At 39.9% G+C, this 19171-nt stretch overlaps 2 protein-coding genes and 1 long non-coding RNA gene across 3 annotated transcripts; 2 read left to right on the top strand and 1 right to left on the bottom strand.

Annotated features, from left to right (window-relative positions):
- The first annotated feature begins 870 nt into the window (after window positions 1-870).
- Window positions 871-7537, top strand: LOC120730731 (cationic trypsin-like). The gene is made up of 7 exons (XM_040027190.1): window positions 871-1333; window positions 1649-1844; window positions 1961-2134; window positions 3042-3103; window positions 3400-3542; window positions 3623-3737; window positions 7476-7537. Exons 1-7 carry the CDS (start codon window positions 1285-1287, stop codon window positions 7535-7537), a joined length of 801 nt encoding a protein of 266 aa, XP_039883124.1. The 5' UTR covers window positions 871-1284.
- A 3058-nt stretch (window positions 7538-10595) lies between these two features.
- LOC120730730 lies at window positions 10596-13651 on the bottom strand. Its single transcript, XM_040027189.1, has 4 exons — window positions 12136-13651; window positions 11674-11990; window positions 11228-11465; window positions 10596-10638 (listed from the first exon to the last, which is right to left on the bottom strand). The coding sequence occupies exons 1-4, from the start codon at window positions 12762-12764 to the stop codon at window positions 10596-10598; spliced, it is 1227 nt and encodes a 408-aa protein (XP_039883123.1). The 5' UTR covers window positions 12765-13651.
- Window positions 13652-17241: 3590 nt separating this feature from the next.
- LOC120730727 lies at window positions 17242-18417 on the top strand. Its single transcript, XR_005695186.1, has 3 exons — window positions 17242-17640; window positions 17731-17884; window positions 18115-18417. It is a non-coding gene; the product is annotated as an uncharacterized LOC120730727 (long non-coding RNA).
- The last annotated feature ends 754 nt before the right edge of the window (window positions 18418-19171 follow it).

Raw genomic sequence — 19171 nt, 5'->3', positions numbered from 1 at the left:
TCCGTGTGAACTAACACTAACTCTGCCTTGTATACTCAGATCACAGCTCGGCGTGTTTGAGCCACCAGCCTGTCCACCTGCCTGTCCGGAATTTGGATCACGATCAGCCCCAGCCGCCTCGACCTTTCTGAAGCTTCTCCCCACGGACCCTCACCCCTCCCTCCGGTTCCCTCGGCCCCGCTATCATCGTAAGACGCGTACTCTACTTCCCCTCGTATACTGCCGTTTTCCCCGCACCCCAATAATCCTTTTTTCCTTTTTCTGTTTCAGCCTCCCACAGTCCCGCTCTCGGCGTTCCTGCGCGATTCACCTCCCGGTCCCTCGGTTTTTCTGGTTCCGTGCGTTTTTTCCCTTCTACCCTCCCGGGACACCCTCAGTTATAATAAAGTTTATTTTTGTTCTCTCGTACCGCTGTGTGTGTGTGTGTTCTGCTCCTGGGTCCAACTTGTGCGTGGAACTTCGGTTCATGACAATGACTGATTAACCTGCATGGGGAAAAACTGAATATTGAGTATTAACAACTAAGAGTGCAATAAGTGACCACTGAAAGAGGCCCACGCAAAAAGTTTTAAGGCTGTAAGACAGCTGTATGTCACAGAACAATGAACTTCATTTTGAGCTTACTCATAATCAAATAGCATTTCATATCTTTGTTCACTAAGGCAGAAAAACAGCCTCAAGGTTTTGTACTGAGTGAATGAGACATTGTGGATTCGTTTCTGTCAAACATCGGTGTTCAATGTTGTCACTTATGGAAGTGCAATAACGATATGTACAAGACAAATAAAATAAAATAAATTGTTATATCAAGTGAGCCAATATCACATTAACTGAACAACTGATGTTTCATGCTTTTTTTATACTGCTTTTATGAAAAGTTTGAGACAGGCCCTAATGAGCTACTGAAGCAAATAAATAACTGTCACTGAGCTTTGCATCTATATCACTGAAAAAGGCAAAGAGTTTGTGAAACAGAACAATTGGGACTGCGAGTATAGTTGCTGCACACGAGCAAACATTCAAAAGCCCAACTTAGTAATAATTCTATGAAAAGATAACTTCTGTTTGCACTGCAGTATCATTTCCTGGAGTATGTGGATGACAAAGACTACAGTAACACTTTTCTTTTTAATAGGATGAGACGTTTAACTTTTGCATGAAGACCGTCCCAACCAATGGCATTTTATTGATAAAACTGGGCTGTGTGATTGGTGGATCTATTCTCACCAACACAGTGAGAACAGGCTTAAAAAGTGTCCCAGCACAGCATTCACTGCAAGCTGAATGACAGCAATGGCTCATCTGAAGTTCCTCCTTCTCCTCCTGTGGGTTGGTAAGTGAACTCGTTTCTTCTGCTTTTATTTTTAAACTTTGTGTATTTGAACCATACCTTAGGTTATGACATATCTGTGTTTATAAAGACTCGTTTAACTTGGCTTGATTAAGTCGTGCTTTTTTGTTCTAATTCTTTGTCTCTCCATTACATTAACTTTTGTACATTTTTCAGAATGTCTCAGAGTGTGAATTTTGTCAGTACAATTTTCTAGCCATGTTGCTGGTTACAACCATAATAACTGGCTCCTGGCTGATAGAATACGTTATTCGGGTGGTAAGCCAACCATTTGTAAGTTTAATTCTCTTCTTTCAGGTTTCACAGTGTGCACAGAGGTGGATTTGCACAAGAGAATCTTTCACGACCATAGCTGTGAGAAAAATGATCGTCTGTATTATGTGCAAATGATTCAAACCAATCGAACACAATGCCAACATCTATGTGGCGGCTCTCTGATCCACAGCGAGTGGGTTCTAACTGCAGCTCACTGCTGGAAAAATGGAAATGGATGGTGAGAAATGACTGTTTTACTTAAAAAAACAAACAAACAAAAACCCCCAACAAAAAACAGTCCAGAGACAAAAATCATTACTGGTATTTTGTTCTTTTACCATTTCCATTGTTTAGGACTATGTCTGCATATGTAGGAATTCATCCAGGTCCAGGAAGAATGGTGACAATTATTGATCACAAAATCTTTGAGGACCAAACAGGAAAACATGACATCATGCTTCTGAAAATCGACCCACCAGAGAATAAGATTAAGCCTGTTGACTTACCTAAATGTACACGTCGCAAAAAGTGAGTTTTGAGTAACCTTTTAAGTATAAAGTTTGAATTCTGGAGGTCCTTGAGATGTTGATATAATATGTTTAAGGCAGAGTGTAATGTCTTTTTTTTTTTTTTTTTAGATCAGATATTGTTTTTAAATTAGATATTGTGATAGTTTATTCTGTAATAAAGAGAGACAGATTCTGTTTTCACAGGAGGAACCAGTCAGGCTAAATGAATAAAACAAAGGCCTTTAGACTCAACACAGTGAATATGTTACATTTATGTTCTCGAAGTGTTACATTAATCCAACACTAGCATGAAAATAATTCTTTTTACACTATAGCAGCGACAGAAATTATTCACATTTTCACAAATGCATGAAACAAATCTGCAAATATGCTTCAGTATGAGTTTTAAAATAAATCTTTTCTCTTTCAAAACTCACATTTTCAAAGTTTTTAAAATACTTAAATCCCCAATGTCACAAGGTTTCACACTTAGAAATCAAAGTTAATACAGCAGGAGAAGATGTTAAGATCCAGGAAGAGCAAAAAAATGTAGCAACATCTGTAGTCTATGAACAAAATGACATCATGCTTTTGAAGTTACAAACCCCCATTAGTGACTGCAGAGCTTCTTTATTAACAATAATGTAACTGAGACTTGAATATTGAGCAGAGGGTTCTGGTTTTGATTTTAGGTACCTGCTTAGGAGCTACATCCATGATCTATAATAATTGACAATAAAACACGAGCATGAGGAAATGGAAGGAAATGTAATGTTTTAATAAAATGTTTGAATCTGAAAAGTTAGATTAGCTGACTTAGAGTGAACTGGAAATACTCAGCCTGCAGACTCCGTTCAGATGACCTCTTCATTTATTTTTAGCTGACAAGACATGGTTATGGAATTCTTATTTTTTTTAATTTGTAGGCTGGATGTCATTCAGATTGCAGGTTTTGGTGGTTATACAGTCAATGCAACCTACCACAAACGTAAGACCAGTATTGTTTTGATTATTTCACAATTTTTTAGTTTATATAATATTTAAATTTTTCTTGTGTGCCTGTTATAGTTACATTTTCATTTTATTTGAAAACTGTGATGACATAAAGTATTTATTTCATTTTTTTGTGGATATACTGTCAATTTCCCTCCTTTTTAAATGCTGCTCAGCTTATTTTAAAGAACACATTTTGTTCCAGAAATGAGGCAAAGCATATTTCTTTCAATATCTGATTTCCTTGCATGAAACATGCAGTAGCTTTTGTTATTTTCCTTTTTTCTCTAGTCCCTGGTGAACCGCCTCATCTCCAGTGTGCAAAGATGCATGTTGTTGAGTGTAAGCTTAACCTCCATCCATATAATTCACCATTATTATGGCCAAATGGAAACACGATGTGTTACAAAGAACCTCGAGTGGACATATGTCCGGTGAGTTACCATGCTGCCAACATTTTATCTGTATCATTATCAGATGTTTTGGTACAAAATATTTATGTTTTCTCTCTCAGGGTGATTCTGGTGGTGGAGTGATAGCCAAAAACAACAAGATTCATGGTGTGCTTGTTGGTGGTTGTGAACCTGCCTGTACCGGACCAGCTATTTCTCTGAAGGTCTGCTCTTACAGTGGGGCAAAAAAGTATTTAGTCAGCCACCGATTGTGCAAGTTCCCCCACCTAAAATGATGACAGAGGTCAGTAATTTGCACCAGAGGTACACTTCAAGTGTGAGAGACAGAATGTGAAAAAAAAATCCATGAATCCACATGGTAGGATTTGTAAAGAATTTATTCATAAATCAGGGTGGAAAATAAGTATTTGGTCAATAACAAAAATACAACTCAATACTTTGTAACATAACCTTTGTTGGCAATAACAGAGGTCAAACGTTTACTATAGGTCTTTACCAGGTTTGCACACACAGTAGCTGGTATTTTGGCCCATTCCTCCGTGCAGATCTTCTCGAGAGCAGTGATGTTTTGGGGCTGTCGCCGAGCAACACGGACTTTCAACTCCCGCCACAGATTTTCTATGGGGTTGAGGTCTGGAGACTGGCTAGGCCACTCCAGGACTTTCAAATGCTTCTTACGGAGCCACTCCTTTGTTGCCCGGGCGGTGTGTTTTGGATCATTGTCATGTTGGAAGACCCAGCCTCGTTTCATCTTCAAAGTTCTCACTGATGGAAGGAGGTTTTGGCTCAAAATCTCACGATACATGGCCCCATTCATTCTGTCCTTAACACGGATCAGTCGTCCTGTCCCCTTGGCAGAAAAACAGCCCCATAGCATGATGTTTCCACCCCCATGCTTCACAGTAGGTATGGTGTTCTTGGGATGCAACTCAGTATTCTTCGTCCTCCAAACACGACGAGTTGAGTTTATACCAAAAAGTTCTACTTTGGTTTCATCTGACCACATGACATTCTCCCAATCCTCTGCTGTATCATCCATGTGCTCTCTGGCAAACTTCAGACGGGCCTGGACATGCACTGGCTTCAGCAGCGGAACACGTCTGGCACTGCGGGATTTGATTCCCTGCCGTTGTAGTGTGTTACTGATGGTGACCTTTGTTACTTTGGTCCCAGCTCTCTGCAGGTCATTCACCAGGTCCCCCCGTGTGGTTCTGGGATCTTTGCTCACCGTTCTCATGATCATTTTGACCCCACGGGATGAGATCTTGCGTGGAGCCCCAGATCGAGGGAGATTATCAGTGGTCTTGTATGTCTTCCATTTTCTGATGATTGCTCCCACAGTTGATTTTTTCACACCAAGCTGCTTGCCTATTGTAGATTCACTCTTCCCAGTCTGGTGCAGGTCTACAATACTTTTCCTGGTGTCCTTCGAAAGCTCTTTGGTCTTGGCCATGGCGGAGTTTGGAGTCTGACTGTTTGAGGCTGTGGACAGGTGTCTTTTATACAGATGATGAGTTCAAACAGGTGCCATTCATACAGGTAACGAGTGGGGGACAGAAAAGCGTCTTACAGAAGACGTTACAGGTCTGTGAGAGCCAGAGATTTTCCATGTTTGAGGTGACCAAATACTTATTTTCCACCCTAATTTACGAATAAATTCTTTACAAATCCTACCATGTGAATTCATGGATTTTTTTTTCACATTCTGTCTCTCACAGTTGAAGTGTACCTCTGGTGCAAATTACTGACCTCTGTCATCATTTTAGGTGGGGGAACTTGCACAATCGGTGGCTGACTAAATACTTTTTTGCCCCACTGTATGTGTGTGTATTTTGGTCTTCAGTGTAAATTTATACAAACTGTAATTATTTCAGATGAAATATCTGTTATTTAATGTTGCTTTATGTTGACTCTATGGAGAATAAAGCCTTACATGAGTGTTGCTATTTTTAATTGTGGAGTGGAAGACCTACTGTACTTGTTGTTTAGTCTGTGATCTGAATGATGAATTTAACCAAACTGAAAGCAAAGGTTACAGCTGGGATATTCCACACATTTGAAAGACTCATTGTGTAACTCAGATGTTTATGAGCTTTGATCACTCCAGCATAATAATTATCATGTAACTGCAAGAAGACTTAATGAAACTGAAACAATGCACCCTTAACACAGGCATTTGAACTGTAGGCTAATGAGTGCATGAAGTGTACCTCTACAGCTGAAAAGAGTTTGACTGTATAATTTCTGGATCTACTGATTTGTTTCTGATGTATCTCTTCTTTTATTTAGCCTGTATTTGTATAGCGCTCTACTGGTCCCTAAGGTCCCCAAAGCGCTTTACACAACCAGTCATCCACCCATTCACACACTGGTGATGGCAAGCTACATTGTAGCCACAGCCACCCAGGGGCGCACTGACAGAGGCGAGGCTGCCGGACACTGGCGCCACCAGTAGGCAACGGGGGAAGTGTCTTGCCCAAGGACACAACGACCGCGGCCGTACAAGCCGGGGCTCATTCCGGCAACCTTCCAGTTACAAGGCGAACTCCCAACTCTTGAGCCACGATCGCCCCATTATGAACAGAAAGATGATGAAATCCTCTTTATTTGAGAAAGTGTCCTTAAACTATTTTTCCTCCTTCTTACTGAGTTTCCGAGCTACCTCTTTGTTAAGTGAATAAACTATTTGAACAAGAAAGATATCATGGCATTTATGATGATACTCTGTGTGTGTGTGTGTGTGTGTGTGTGTGTGTGTGTGTGTGTGTGTGTGTGTACGCTCGGCAGAGGGGAGGTCAAGACAGGAGCTCGCTGAGTTGACCTGGTACATCAAGTTTGGATTTCCCCAGTTGTTGGTAAACAAAAAAGATTTAAACTCAAAAGATTTTGAGTTCATGCACACTGGAAAAAAAAAATTCTCTTCATCACAATCATTTGTTTAAAAATATGGCTATTTTACTGATCTATGGTTATTATTAAAGAGGAAGGAAAGAAGAAGAGGAAGCCTGAGCCCAGGTTCTGTCCATTTTCATAACAAGTGACAGCACAGACATCGGAGCTTTTTCGTCATAAAGATTGTGATGTGAAGCATCAGCAGGTAAAGTGTTGTTAAAGTGTCACTTCAATAATGCTGCTGGCAGAAAGAAGTGTTGACACATACTAGTTTTGAATAAAAGGCTTAAAATACAAACAGTCTAATCCTGGGTGTTGCTTTTAAGCTTAAAGAATATAATAAGTTCTAAGACAATTCAGTTTACTTCTTACTGTCCATGTTGTGTTGTGGTATTTACTTTATCATGAATGTACGCTACTTTGTTCTAGCGACTGTAAAAAATAATTGTATTCATGAAATAAACTAGACTTTCACAGTCTGAATCTTCCACAGTTTTTATGCTTTTGTTCGCTCCAAATTTGACACAAACCCACAGACAACCAGAGTTAACTATGTGAAGCAATCACAGACACTGTAATGGCTGATTTTTCTAATAAACACAATCAGGTTAACATTAAGGTTTAACATTGAAGGAGATTTGTTCCATAGTCACAGTTATACTTGTATTTCCTTTACTTACATCCAACACTACTATGTTCTGTTTCAGTCCAGGTGCTGGCAGTTTATCCTTTGTTGTTTGGACAAATAAGCTTAAAGCTAAACCTTCATGTTTTTGATGGGAAAGTTTGTTAAACCATTGCTCAACTTATGTCTGCACAGAGCAGATAATTATGATGTACTTGTAAAAAGACTTGATAAGCAGGTCACAGCTGAATCAAGGGGTAATAAAAATCAAGTAAAACCTGGTGAAAGCGCAATTCTAAGACTCTGGTCGTTGCTTAAGTGTATAGATAAAAAATCTTTTTTTCATGCATTCTTTTCTTACTATATTAGTATAATCACCAAATCGATTATTTCGTATTTATCTCCTGAAACGATCTACATTAACTTTTTATCCCTAGAAATGTGTTTCCAGAGTCCCAGGTTTAGTGACTTCCTGTCCACCATCACATTGGCTGAGTAGTTGTCAAATTTGAGGGGAGCAGAGGAGATCAGACACCAGTCAGCAGGTCAGAGGCCATCTCTCATTTCACAAATCAATCACTTGATTTATAAATGGAACAAACACCCCATCAGACCAGGTAATGACCCATTATGAGACAACAGCCGTCTGAGAGGAGATGTTCTGTATCACAAAACATGGGAAACAAACAAACTCTAGGCATTCTGAAATATATAAAGCTCAACAAAAAAACAAAACCATATCAGATCCTGATGTAATTCATGTTGTTGTTGTCTTTATTAGTCATTTAAAAAGAGGTCCAGAAAAAGTGTCCAGGAAGAGATTCTACTATTTATGCAGCACTGCCCCCGTGTGGCCACAAAGACACACAACAGCTTCATTTCTCAGCCTGTTGCCTTCTTTTTCCTTCATGATGTAAACAGTGAATGAACCAAAAGAAGTCAACCCATAAACTGTTAAACTGATACAACAGTCATGATGATTATGTAACAAGTTGTAGTTGACTTTCTGGTGGTGGTTTTGGTATACAATTTAAAAGCCATTTTCTTTTATAAATACACCATACACTTTGTTCTTGACCATTTCTTTTCCTCATATCCTTAACGGACAGTGGAGGAACACTACATCTAGCTTCTGTTTAACATTTATCCAGGCGCCCCCACACTGTACCTCTACAGAAACCAAGGGAGAGAGACAGACACACAAAGATTTCCACTTGAATCTTGATCTCAAAATAGAAAAAGTTTTATCACAAAATAATTACAAGAGCACAAATAAAAACTCGAAACCAAAGACAAATGAAATAAAAAGGCAAGGCCCTGCGACTGAACACAGCACATCTTGCACACCTTTAAAATTCACAAATTTCAGTTTTCTTTGTCAGTCTGTGGTATTAAAAAAATCTCAACATGATGACCAACGTTTGACCTTTCACCTCTAGCATAGTTTTCTCTGGATTTCAATCTGGCCACTCCTGAAATGACATTTATCAGTGTATGTACAGCATCCATTTTTGGTTTAGACAGACTGTCTAAACCAAAAATGGATGCTGTACTTTAAATTTGTGTTCAGGAAATTGTTACTTTGTTAATTACTTTAGTTAGTTACTTTGTTAACAATTACTTTGTTAATTGTTAAAATTACTACTTGTAACACACAAGTACAAGGAAGGAAGTTAGTAATCTGTGCATAACAGAGCCACGTCTCCATTTCTAAGCAGAGACAAATCTCTGTTTTTTTAGGGAGAAGAGAGAGCCCCACACGATGACTCGATGCCAGTAACAGTCTTTTACAGAAGTCTGCAGGCAGCCCACCCTGTGCAGGAGCCAGCTGACCAGCAGCAGCACTAATCTCCTCCAAAGAAAAGTTAGCATCCAGGACAGCTCTGTCCTCAGAGCTCAGCTGAGGAAGCCCCTGCAGCAGCTTCTCCACTCAAGCTTTATTACTTTACTCCATCCCTAACATGGTGGTGTAAAAGTCCACAGCATACTGACCTGCTCTGCATCCAGAAAAAACCACTAACGCCACATAAACTACACTAACAACACCATACACAATTACACTAACTCATCATCAGCCTCACAACACGCCACACATAAAACAAACACAACTTTCAGCCAGAGAAACCACACAGTCCACCAAACTTCCATCATTCACCAGAGAGAGGGAGAGATATAAAACGAGAGAGTTTAGTGGATGTGTGTTTGTGTGTGTGATACAACATTTATGAATGTACTCTCCAATAAAGGTTATGTAGCTGATGAAAAGTGGGTTAGATTAAATGTTTACATTTCTTGTGCATGAAGTAAACTATAATATTTATATGTAAAATTCCACACCTACACCTGTGCGCCCTCACACTGCAGCACATTTTACTCCCCTGGTTGCAGAAACCATTCTATATTTTGTCACAGCTGCAAAAGAAGCTCCACTCAAAGAAACTCAAAGATGATGGAGAGGAAGAGATTTCAGAACATGAGGCAGGAAGGTGGGGAGAGAGTGAGGCGGTATGGCACACAGGAAACGGTCGAGGGCAGACTCAAACCCAAGCTCCTGCAGTGGGAACTCTAACGTTTAGTACATGTGTCCCCACTCAGCCAGGTGAGATATAGCAGAACCATCAATTCAGAGTCTGACAGTAAGGGTGAAGACGAGCCTGACTGTTGGTCTGCTCCAAAACAAGCCCATAAGCAAGCTTTGAAATAATATGTTACAAAATTGTGAAACTGCGACATGAAATTTGATTTGAAAATGAAATTCATCCTGATCAGGAGCTGTTATGATCTAAATGGTGTTCTAGATCCAGTAAGCATTCATTCAACTTGTATGCAGCAAAATTAAAAATAAGTTACCACATGTTGTTTTTTAATTTGGTAAATAATTGATAAAATGTTAAAAGTACTGGTTGTGTTTGACCTCATCACCAGGATGAGTTGGAAATACCTCAAATTCCCTCAGGTGGCCTTTTGCTGGTTGGATTGCCACTACAGTCTGTAAACTGTAGAGGTAATTTTGTGAGCTCATTGGATGAGCAGTTTCTGAAATACTCAGACCAGCCCATCTGGCACCAGCAACCACGCAATCTCTTTCCCCCATTCTGATACTTGCTTTGACCTTCAGCAGGTCATCATGAACATGTCTGTATGCTTAAATACTTTAATTTGCTGACGTCTGATTGGTTCACTAGACATTTGTGTTTAACGAGCAGGTGAACAGGTGTACCTGGCAAAGTGTGTGTAACCCTCAGTGTTACTGACATGTTCCACACTGATGCACAACAATACTCTGGGCCCCACACTGTTTTATTAAGTATGTCTAATCACTGTGGACATTACATGTACCTTCTTGAAGGAGAGGTCAAAGGTCAGTTACCTTTATAGGTTCCTGCTATATGTTGTGACATATACACAGCACAGTTGTAGGAATGATAGTTTCTAAGTTCTAAAGCTTTTTGTCAATTTTCAACCAATAAATCTTAAAGTTGACCTTGAAGACCACAAGTTTGAATAGAATTTTCAAAACATTTGTTAAATGTTGTCATTGCTAACACATACCTGTTTTAGAGCATGGTGAGTAGCGAGAATGCAAAGTTATTGTTACCTCTAAAAAGAAAAATGTGAAGATGTGATGTTAGCATGAGCTATATAGTATCTCCAAAAGTTGATTCTGTTCATCTGGACTTTACGTTTTGTGGGAAAAACGTTTCGTCACTCATCCAATTGACTTCTTCAGTCTCAGCTGACTGCAGGTTTCCCCAATCTTATAAACAGTGCATGTATATGGTTACCTGCACCCTTGCAAAACTTTGCTAGACCCGTCCCTGCACAGTTACCAGCTGTCAGTAGAAAAGGATCCTGATGTTATTTGTCTCTCAGAAACAGTTCATAACTTCCCTTCAACTCATCCATGTCACCTAAAATGTAAACCTGTTTCTCCATCACCTGTTCAGCTCTGATGATTTAGTAAGGACATCTCCTGGTTTCATCTTCACGTTTCCCTCTCACCACATATCCAAACCGATATCATGACCAGCAGCTGTTACAGCTGTGGCTCCAGCAAACATCAGCTGATACTAGAAAGTAATATTAAATAAATTCTAACAACAGCTGATCAAGCTTTAACCTGCTGCTGTTGTTTAGAGCGACCACCGCTGGTTTCCTCTTTCTGGCTCGAAATGCGCGATAAACAAACAAGACAGAAGCAGGCAGAGCTGTGTTCAGTTTAAGAGAGAGGTTTTTGATACGTGAGAAGGAGTGCAGCAGCTCCATGGTGTCTGTGGCACAAGCAAGGTAACCATCAAGCTCAACTGCACTTTGCAGCCTTCTGGAGATTGGTCTGGAGAAGAATTCATCTTCATCAGATGACTCTCTTTGCTGATCCTCACTCTCATGCTCTGTCGTTTCAAGATGTTGTTTGATGTATGTCAAGGCTGTAATTGCAAGTAGATAACACAGTTTTGTTATTTACATTTCAGTGATTATTCCTGAACACAAATTAAAAAATGGCAAATTCTCAAAAAGGATTGTTTAGTATTCAGGACAGACCATCAATAACTTACAATGTATTAGGTGAAATACTCACTTAAGCATGTGTTCAAATGTAAAAATACACAAAAATGGGATCACATGAATCCTTACCAGCCTCTGTTACATCTGCTCTGTCAGTCCAGGAAGTCTTGAACTTGGGTAAGAGGACTGCAGCTGCAGCCAACTCTGGATCCTCCATCATCGCTCCAAAATGCTTTTGAAGGCCATTTTGCAGGGCTCTGATGAGTGGCACGCATGTCTTGCTTGATGTCTCCAGCCTGCTAAGTTTGGACAGTAGTTGTTGGATTACTGGCAGGAGCCATCCCATAAAGGAAGTGGACTCAGACTGAAGAATGTTTGAAGCTTTCACCAGTGGCTTCATGGTGGTACAGTACTCCCTAAGGAATGCAACTTCTGCAGGACTCAACCTGTAAGACACAACAACAAAACCCACCATGACTATAATAGGGATCTTCTGATTTAATATTAAGAGTCTGCTCACGTTTTTAACCATCCATTAAGGAAAATTCACAAAATTTGCAACCATATTGGTAGGTGTCCAATTTTACTCACATTTTCACCTTGAACTCCTCACAAATGCTCCTGATGGCATTTTCCCCCTTCTCATCAATGATGCGTATTATCCTTTCAATGGCAAGGTAGGTTGAATTCCATTGTGTTGCATTGGGACGAATGATCTGTAGTTCACACTTGTCCTCTACCACTTCATTAGCCAAATGAGTTTTGTTCCAAATGGCCTGGCATTTTGCAAAGGATGCACGGGAGAGCCTCTTGTAGGTTTCATTCATGCTCTCTGCTAGGGCAGCATCAGATGTTGCCACAAGGTTTAGCAGGTGACATGCACATCGCTGATGAGGCGGGAGTTGATACTCCAAACCAGAGTCTTCATCAAGAATTGCACTTGCCTCATGGTAGTCAATATGGTCAGTCAGGTCAATAGTTTCTGGGTCTGCTTCATCTTCAGCTTCATCTGCATCATTTTGTGCCACAAACATGTGGAAGGCCTTGACAAAGTTAGATCCACTATCAGTTGTGGTTCTTACAACTTTGCCTCTAATCTTGTATTGGCAATGGATATCATCAAGCGCACCAGCAAGCATGTCAAATGTGTGAGACCCTCTCAATCTTTTGCATGCTGGTGCTGCAGATCTTCTTTCCAGGGACTCTTCCTCCAATGGCATGTGACTCCAAGGTAACTTTTCAGATGAGCTGACCAACAATCAGTAGTGGTAGCAACAAATTTGACTTTATCCAATGCTTCAACCAAAGTCATCTTCATGTGATCAGCAGCTTCACAGATTCTGGCACGGACAGTGGGTCTGGAGATGACTTTGGCTTGAGGTTGTAATGTGGTAACCAATTCTTTGAAAGATGGCTGTTCTACCACTGCAAATGGCTGTAGACCCTCACATATGAAATTGATGACAAGCATGTCAACAGTTGCTTGTGGAACATGTTTGTTTGCAGCTCTCAACATCAGGTCTGGTAACTTGGCTTGTGTATTTGCTGAGAGCTTGTTTGGTGTGGCTGTGGTCTTTCGCTGACGAGATGTTGATGCCACAGTGATATTGTACTGCTCAATCTTCGATGGATGTTTCCTCTGTAGAGATAAATATTATCATACGTCAGGTTCATACATTACTTCATAACATCACTGTGATTAACACTACAGGAAAACACATTTTTAAAACATCATTCAACTAGACATGAGCTAATCTTTGATTGTTTAGCATAGTATAAAAGAGTGGTGAATTTGGTCAAATCTTGCAGATATATTGCTGTATTTATTTACAAATGTAAACCAATTTTGAACGATCATTGCAAAAAACATGAATTTCTGTATACATTCTAAGTTCTGTAATCTGTATACTATTTATAAAAAGAGTATCGACCAATGTATCAGTATCTAAATTTTTAACTCCTTTTTATCAGTATCACCCTAAAGTTTTCAGTATTAGTCAGGTTCTAAAAATACTAAGAGAGCAAAATATGTGTATATAGCAAATGTAATTTAAGAAAAGGGATCACATGCACAAAAATGCTGCCCATACAGCTAACAAATAAAAACAATCCACGTTATGTTCTTTAAAAAAAATATATCATATTGGGAAACATATAACCCTACTGATTAAGAGCCATGTCACTATGATAGACCTATATCAGGCCAATGATCCTGATCAACTGATCCATCAATCGGGCTCTGGTACATGTCAGCTGAGAGCTGGAAGATTCATTTGAGATGCAGCTCAGCACTGTGTTCAAATTTTGTTTTTGTTTTTTTTATATAGGCCAGCTGATTGTAGGCCTGTGAGTTTTAAATGACTACAAATGTAATTTATTGTAATGACGGTGGTTATCCAAATAATAAGCTAAAACATTCCTACGAATTTAGCTCAATTATGCATGCACACACGCACATTAGCTAGCTCCGTCTTATTTTAATATCAGGCTAACCAATGGCGGTGACAATATCTTAGCCAAACTAATAACCTTAACACACATGAAAAATAAGAGGGCAATATTGTACACGCATAGTTGTAAAACCTCTTACCTCAATGTGTTTTTTTAAGATTAGACGCTGAAGTCTTGTAAGCTGAAATGACTGTAGAGGTCAAACAAAGTTTGCACTGCATCTGGACGCTGTCTCCTTTTCTCCCTCTGCACATGAAAAATTCCTCCAGGTATGGCCACGGGCACGCGTCCTCCGTCTTTTCTATGTCGTTTTCATGGTTGACAGTGTTGTCCTCTGTCTCCATTTTGGCTTCTTTGTCTCCAAATCTTCGGTCTATAAAGTAGTTTGTACTCCACCATTTAGCACCTCTAGACACCTGTGCCTGCTGCTGCAGCGGAGTTTATTCTTTGCTTACGTCTTAAATTGGCGCTGTAGCGATTGCACGGCCTTATTGGCTGCAAAAATGCAGATGAAAGGTTTGAATATTATTTCAAATTGTGGGCGTACTCAGTAGTACTCAGTAGATTACATGGTGTAAGTTGTACTCAAGTATGAGTAAAATTACACACTTGAAAAATTACTCATAAAAGTACAAGTACCCAAAAAATCTACTTAATTACAGTAACGTGAGTATTTGTAATTCATTACTTCCACCCCTGACAGTAAATGACCATAAATTAACTGTAAATTACACTGTGGTGAGCTCCATTCCTATAGTTCTATCACGTGCACTGTACACGTTGACAACCGTAACCATGGCCGCCAAGGGTATATAAATGCTGCACAAGGTTCCAAACGTCCGTTTACACTTGCTCGTGGACTTGTTTCGACCTGCTCCAACCTCAGCCTGTGGAAAGCTAAGTTTTGCAAAAGATTTTACTAAAAGCGGATATAACTTGAACGCATAACAAGTACTTCATCTGTGGATCGTTTGTACTTGTTTTTGTTTTTCAAGTTTGAAGATGGCTCACCGTGGACCCGGACTTCCTGACTGTCACCTGGACTTCGCTGCAGGTACGTTTGAAAATTTCTTTATATGTAAATTACTGTAATAATTTAACAAGTTCCAGTGTGAATATCAAGTTTTAACGCGATCAAATATGTGTATTCCAAGATGTTTTCCCGTAAATTGTTTGTATGCTTTAAATTTTCCGGGAGAGGTGTAGAAATTATTAACGACTGGTGTATGAATATGAAAAAAAGGTGTTACTTTGATTTGAAGGCTTCAAATTTGACACTTTTCTTTAAAATGAAATGGTTAAAAATAGCTTAATGGACTAAAATTTGTAAAATGCCCAAAAATCAGTTTCTGTGGTAACCATAGTGTCAGAACACCCAGGTGTAAACACACAGATCCAGGTCCCCTCCTAACATCCTTTTCTTCTCTGGATCAAAGGCTTTATTGACAAACTATATTTTTTCTCTGCTGCAAAACACAAAGATAAAAAAAAAAAAAAATACAAATAAAATAATATCAAAAGAATATGAAAACAGTAGTAATAATGGCATTAAGACCTATCTTCTGTTACGGTAATGCTTTTAACCTTATTGGATAGCAGAGAGAGATATTGTACACAGGGATATTTCCACAGGGGTAGCATGTTTACCACAGATTAGATGTGTCTGTCCTTATGGCAGATACAGTCCTTGTGTACATTTCTAAAAATGTGGATTCTGAGTTAAGAGTTTCTGTTTGTTTGTTTGTTTGTATGTATGTTTGTTTTTCACTTGACCATCATTTTCAGACATACCTGCAGAGCTTTGTGTGTGCAATTTTTACTCTTGCCAAGGAGGTTGTGTTTTTATTTAAAAAAAAATAAAAAATAAATAAATAAACAATAAACATATATATATATAGATATATATATATCTATATATATATATTATTTTTAGGACATGCAATTGGTACATGTGGTCTAAATGTTACATTATGGTTTGCATCCACATATTTAACCTATGAGCTTTTTTCAAAATGTGTGACATCGTGAATTGTAAATAAAACAGGAGAATGAGCTGCATGGTTAGTTATAAATGTACTGTAGTATATTTATATAATAAGTTACTCATGTCCGGCTATTTACAAATCAATACTTATTATCCATTACCTATTCCAACATAGTGTTTGCATAAAGGCTTACAAAGAACAAATAAAACAAATTGAATGTACACAAAATACAGTGTCATATATAGTGTCAATATAGTGTCACCTTAAAAGTACACAGAGTGAGCTGCCTTGGTGGAGGTTTGGTGGTCTTCTATTAAAAAACTTCACTTAAAGATTGAACAAGTAGAAGTGTCATTCAGTCTGACATAAAATGCTTTTCTCTCATCCTCTGCTCAAACTAACAGATGTAGGTCTGTTGCTTTAACACTGGGTGTCTATTACATTCCTAATGTTATTTTAAAAATTGTTTCCTCACAGGGCGTCTTGACTATGTGGTTGAACGCCCTGCAGAAGAAGGCCTTCCTGAGTCATCAGGATCCTGGATGACAGTCTCCAGAGCACCACCTCTTCTGGTGAAGCTCAGGACACTGATACCCAGCGTATCAGCGAAGGTGAGTATGGTGAGTATTTTATCCCTCTCTCACCCTCACCTTCTTCTCATGAAGCACCAGATGCTGATGACGGTGAACAGCAAGGTGAGTATGGTGAGTATTTTATCCCTCTCTCACCCTCACCCTCTTCTCATGAAGCATCAGATGCAGATGATGGTGAACAGCAAGGTGAGTATGGTAAGTACCGCCCCTACTTACCTGTAGATGATGAAGAGGTGAGTGAACAGACTGACAGTTCATCTGACTGGAACGACTCAGAAGAGTGGGGGGATTGGCTTAGCGATGACTCGGGGTATGACACCATGGATGAGAGAGATGATTCCCCTCTCATCCGGGAGTACCCTCCAGAACCGTTTTGGCACGATTGGCAACGTCCTATTGCTCCAGGTGCTGCCCCCATCGCCATGCCGCCTTTCGGCCAGGCCAACGCCCCACTCTTCCCTCGAGTTGTTGCCCCAGTTGGTGATCCGCCAGCTCCTCCTCCCAGCTGCTCCCTCAGCTGCTCCCTCAGCTGCTCCTCCCTCAGCTGCTCCCTCTGCTGCTCCTTCCTCAGCTGCTCCCTCTGCTGCTTCTTCCTCAGCTGCTCCCTCAGCTGCTCCCTCTGCTGATCCTTCCTCAGCTGCTCTCTCTGCTGCTCTCTCTGCTGCTCCTCTCTGCTGCTCCCTCTGGTGCTCCTTCCTCTGCTACTCCCTCTGGTGCTCCTTCCTCAGCTGATCTCTCTGCTGCTCCTTCCTCAGAAAAGAGAAGCAGAGAAGACATCTGCACCGAAGAGGTAAGTGCAAAGAGGTGCAAGGTGAGTGACCAGTTTGATGCCCCTTCAACATCCTCAGGTTGTTTTGGAGTCAGACGTTTCTGGGAGAGGCTTTTTAGCCTTTCCCTTGATGACAGTGACTCTGATTAGTTTATGTTAGAACGTGTTTTTAAACTTTGCCTTTTTGTTTTTGTTTTTACAGATATAAGAACACCTGACTCGCACATGTGAAATGTATTGTTTTTTTCTTGAATAATATATGTTTTTCCCAAGCCCTAATTCACCATGCAGGACAAAGGTAAGTCTGTACTTAATCTCAACACAAATAAGTAGAAAAGGTTTAAAAATGATGCAGTGAACTGACTGTAGTCTCTTGTTTTTACATAAGGTATAGCCTGTGGCTAAGAATTCAACACTTCAGACGCTCAACGTCCAAGATGGAGCAAACACCCCACCCAGAAGACAGCCTTACCCCGACCAACCCGATGAGAAGGATGGATGACCAAGTGAAAAACGGGAGAGTGGTGCTGTGTTCCAACTATGTAAGTTATCACCTCACATTGACAACAAACTGTCTTGAAGACAAAATTCTTCCAATAGTTGGTATAAATCATCATCCTATGTCAGCAGCACTGTAGGTTTAGCTTTATTTATATTTTTCATGCGTATACGTTGGGTTTAAAATAGCTTTTTAACAACATGCTGCAGCTACCAACAATGAAAATGCTGTTTTGTGTTAAAATGACATAGTTCTTGTGTTATTGCTTTGCAGGGAAGCTGAGAGTGGACAGAGCTGCACAGAGGACCAAAGATCCACTCTCAGCACTTCATACCTGACTGGCCACAGCACCACCCCTCCTCACCCAGGGTGAGGAGGGTCCTGACCCCGCCTGCACAGAGGGAGTTGTGAACATGCACTTCTGTGTCGGTGGGTTTAGGATCCTCCTCACACACACACGGATGAAGACTTTCACTGGAAGATGTCTCCATTGCATCAGCAGGACGTAAGCATTTGTATAATATTACAGTTTGTGATGTTTTATACATATTTTTATTGCGTCATTTAAAACTATGAGATATAAAATAAACCAATTTTCATAACATTTTCTGTGTATTTAGTTGTTTTCTTAATAGGTTATTTGGAACATCATTGCAACCTGTCAGCTTTTTATTGAGGATTTATAAAGTTGCTGGTGGCCCGAGTGTGTAGAGTGGGGTGTTGTTTTTGTCACATGGTGAAAGTGACCTCATGGGGAGCAAAGAGAACAACTGAACAATTTGGGGATTCACAGACTTTGGTAATCGCTAAAAACAATTAATAAATATTGTTCTGTGTGAACTAAAAGCTCAAATATAAACCATCCTGACACACTGATACAAATGATCTGCTGTTTATAAGCAGGACAGTGTTTTCATGAGCCTGGGTGAAGCTAATTTGCATGAGTTTAACCTCCTGGTCAAAAACTTGCATGACTCTGATATCACTCTAACTTTCTTATGTTTATTTATTCATTTTTGCTAATTGTAGTAGATTAATATGTTCACCAGCAGATTCTTGGCCTGAATGTTTGAATGTTTGCAGTTTCAGGTCCTACTGATCAGTTTTAAGTATTGTAGAAAGTGAGCAGCAATTGAATCAAGTCCTGGGATGAAATGGGACAAAAGGGTAATGTGACAGCCACATTAGTTCCCTTCCCTCGTTTAACAATGTGTAAGCAGACTGCTTTAACCTGCAATTTACTGCATGTTGTTAGGCTGCATGGTTCAACCACAGTCTGCTAACCACCCGTGGTGATCGAAGGTTTTGAGGTCTTGCTTGAGCTACTGAT

Source organism: Simochromis diagramma, unplaced genomic scaffold (assembly GCF_900408965.1).
Source record: "Simochromis diagramma unplaced genomic scaffold, fSimDia1.1 OVJJ01000362.1, whole genome shotgun sequence".
NCBI lineage: Eukaryota > Metazoa > Chordata > Actinopteri > Cichliformes > Cichlidae > Simochromis > Simochromis diagramma.
Note: the sequence above shows the minus strand (reverse complement) of the source record. Positions and strands in the feature narration are given on the sequence as shown.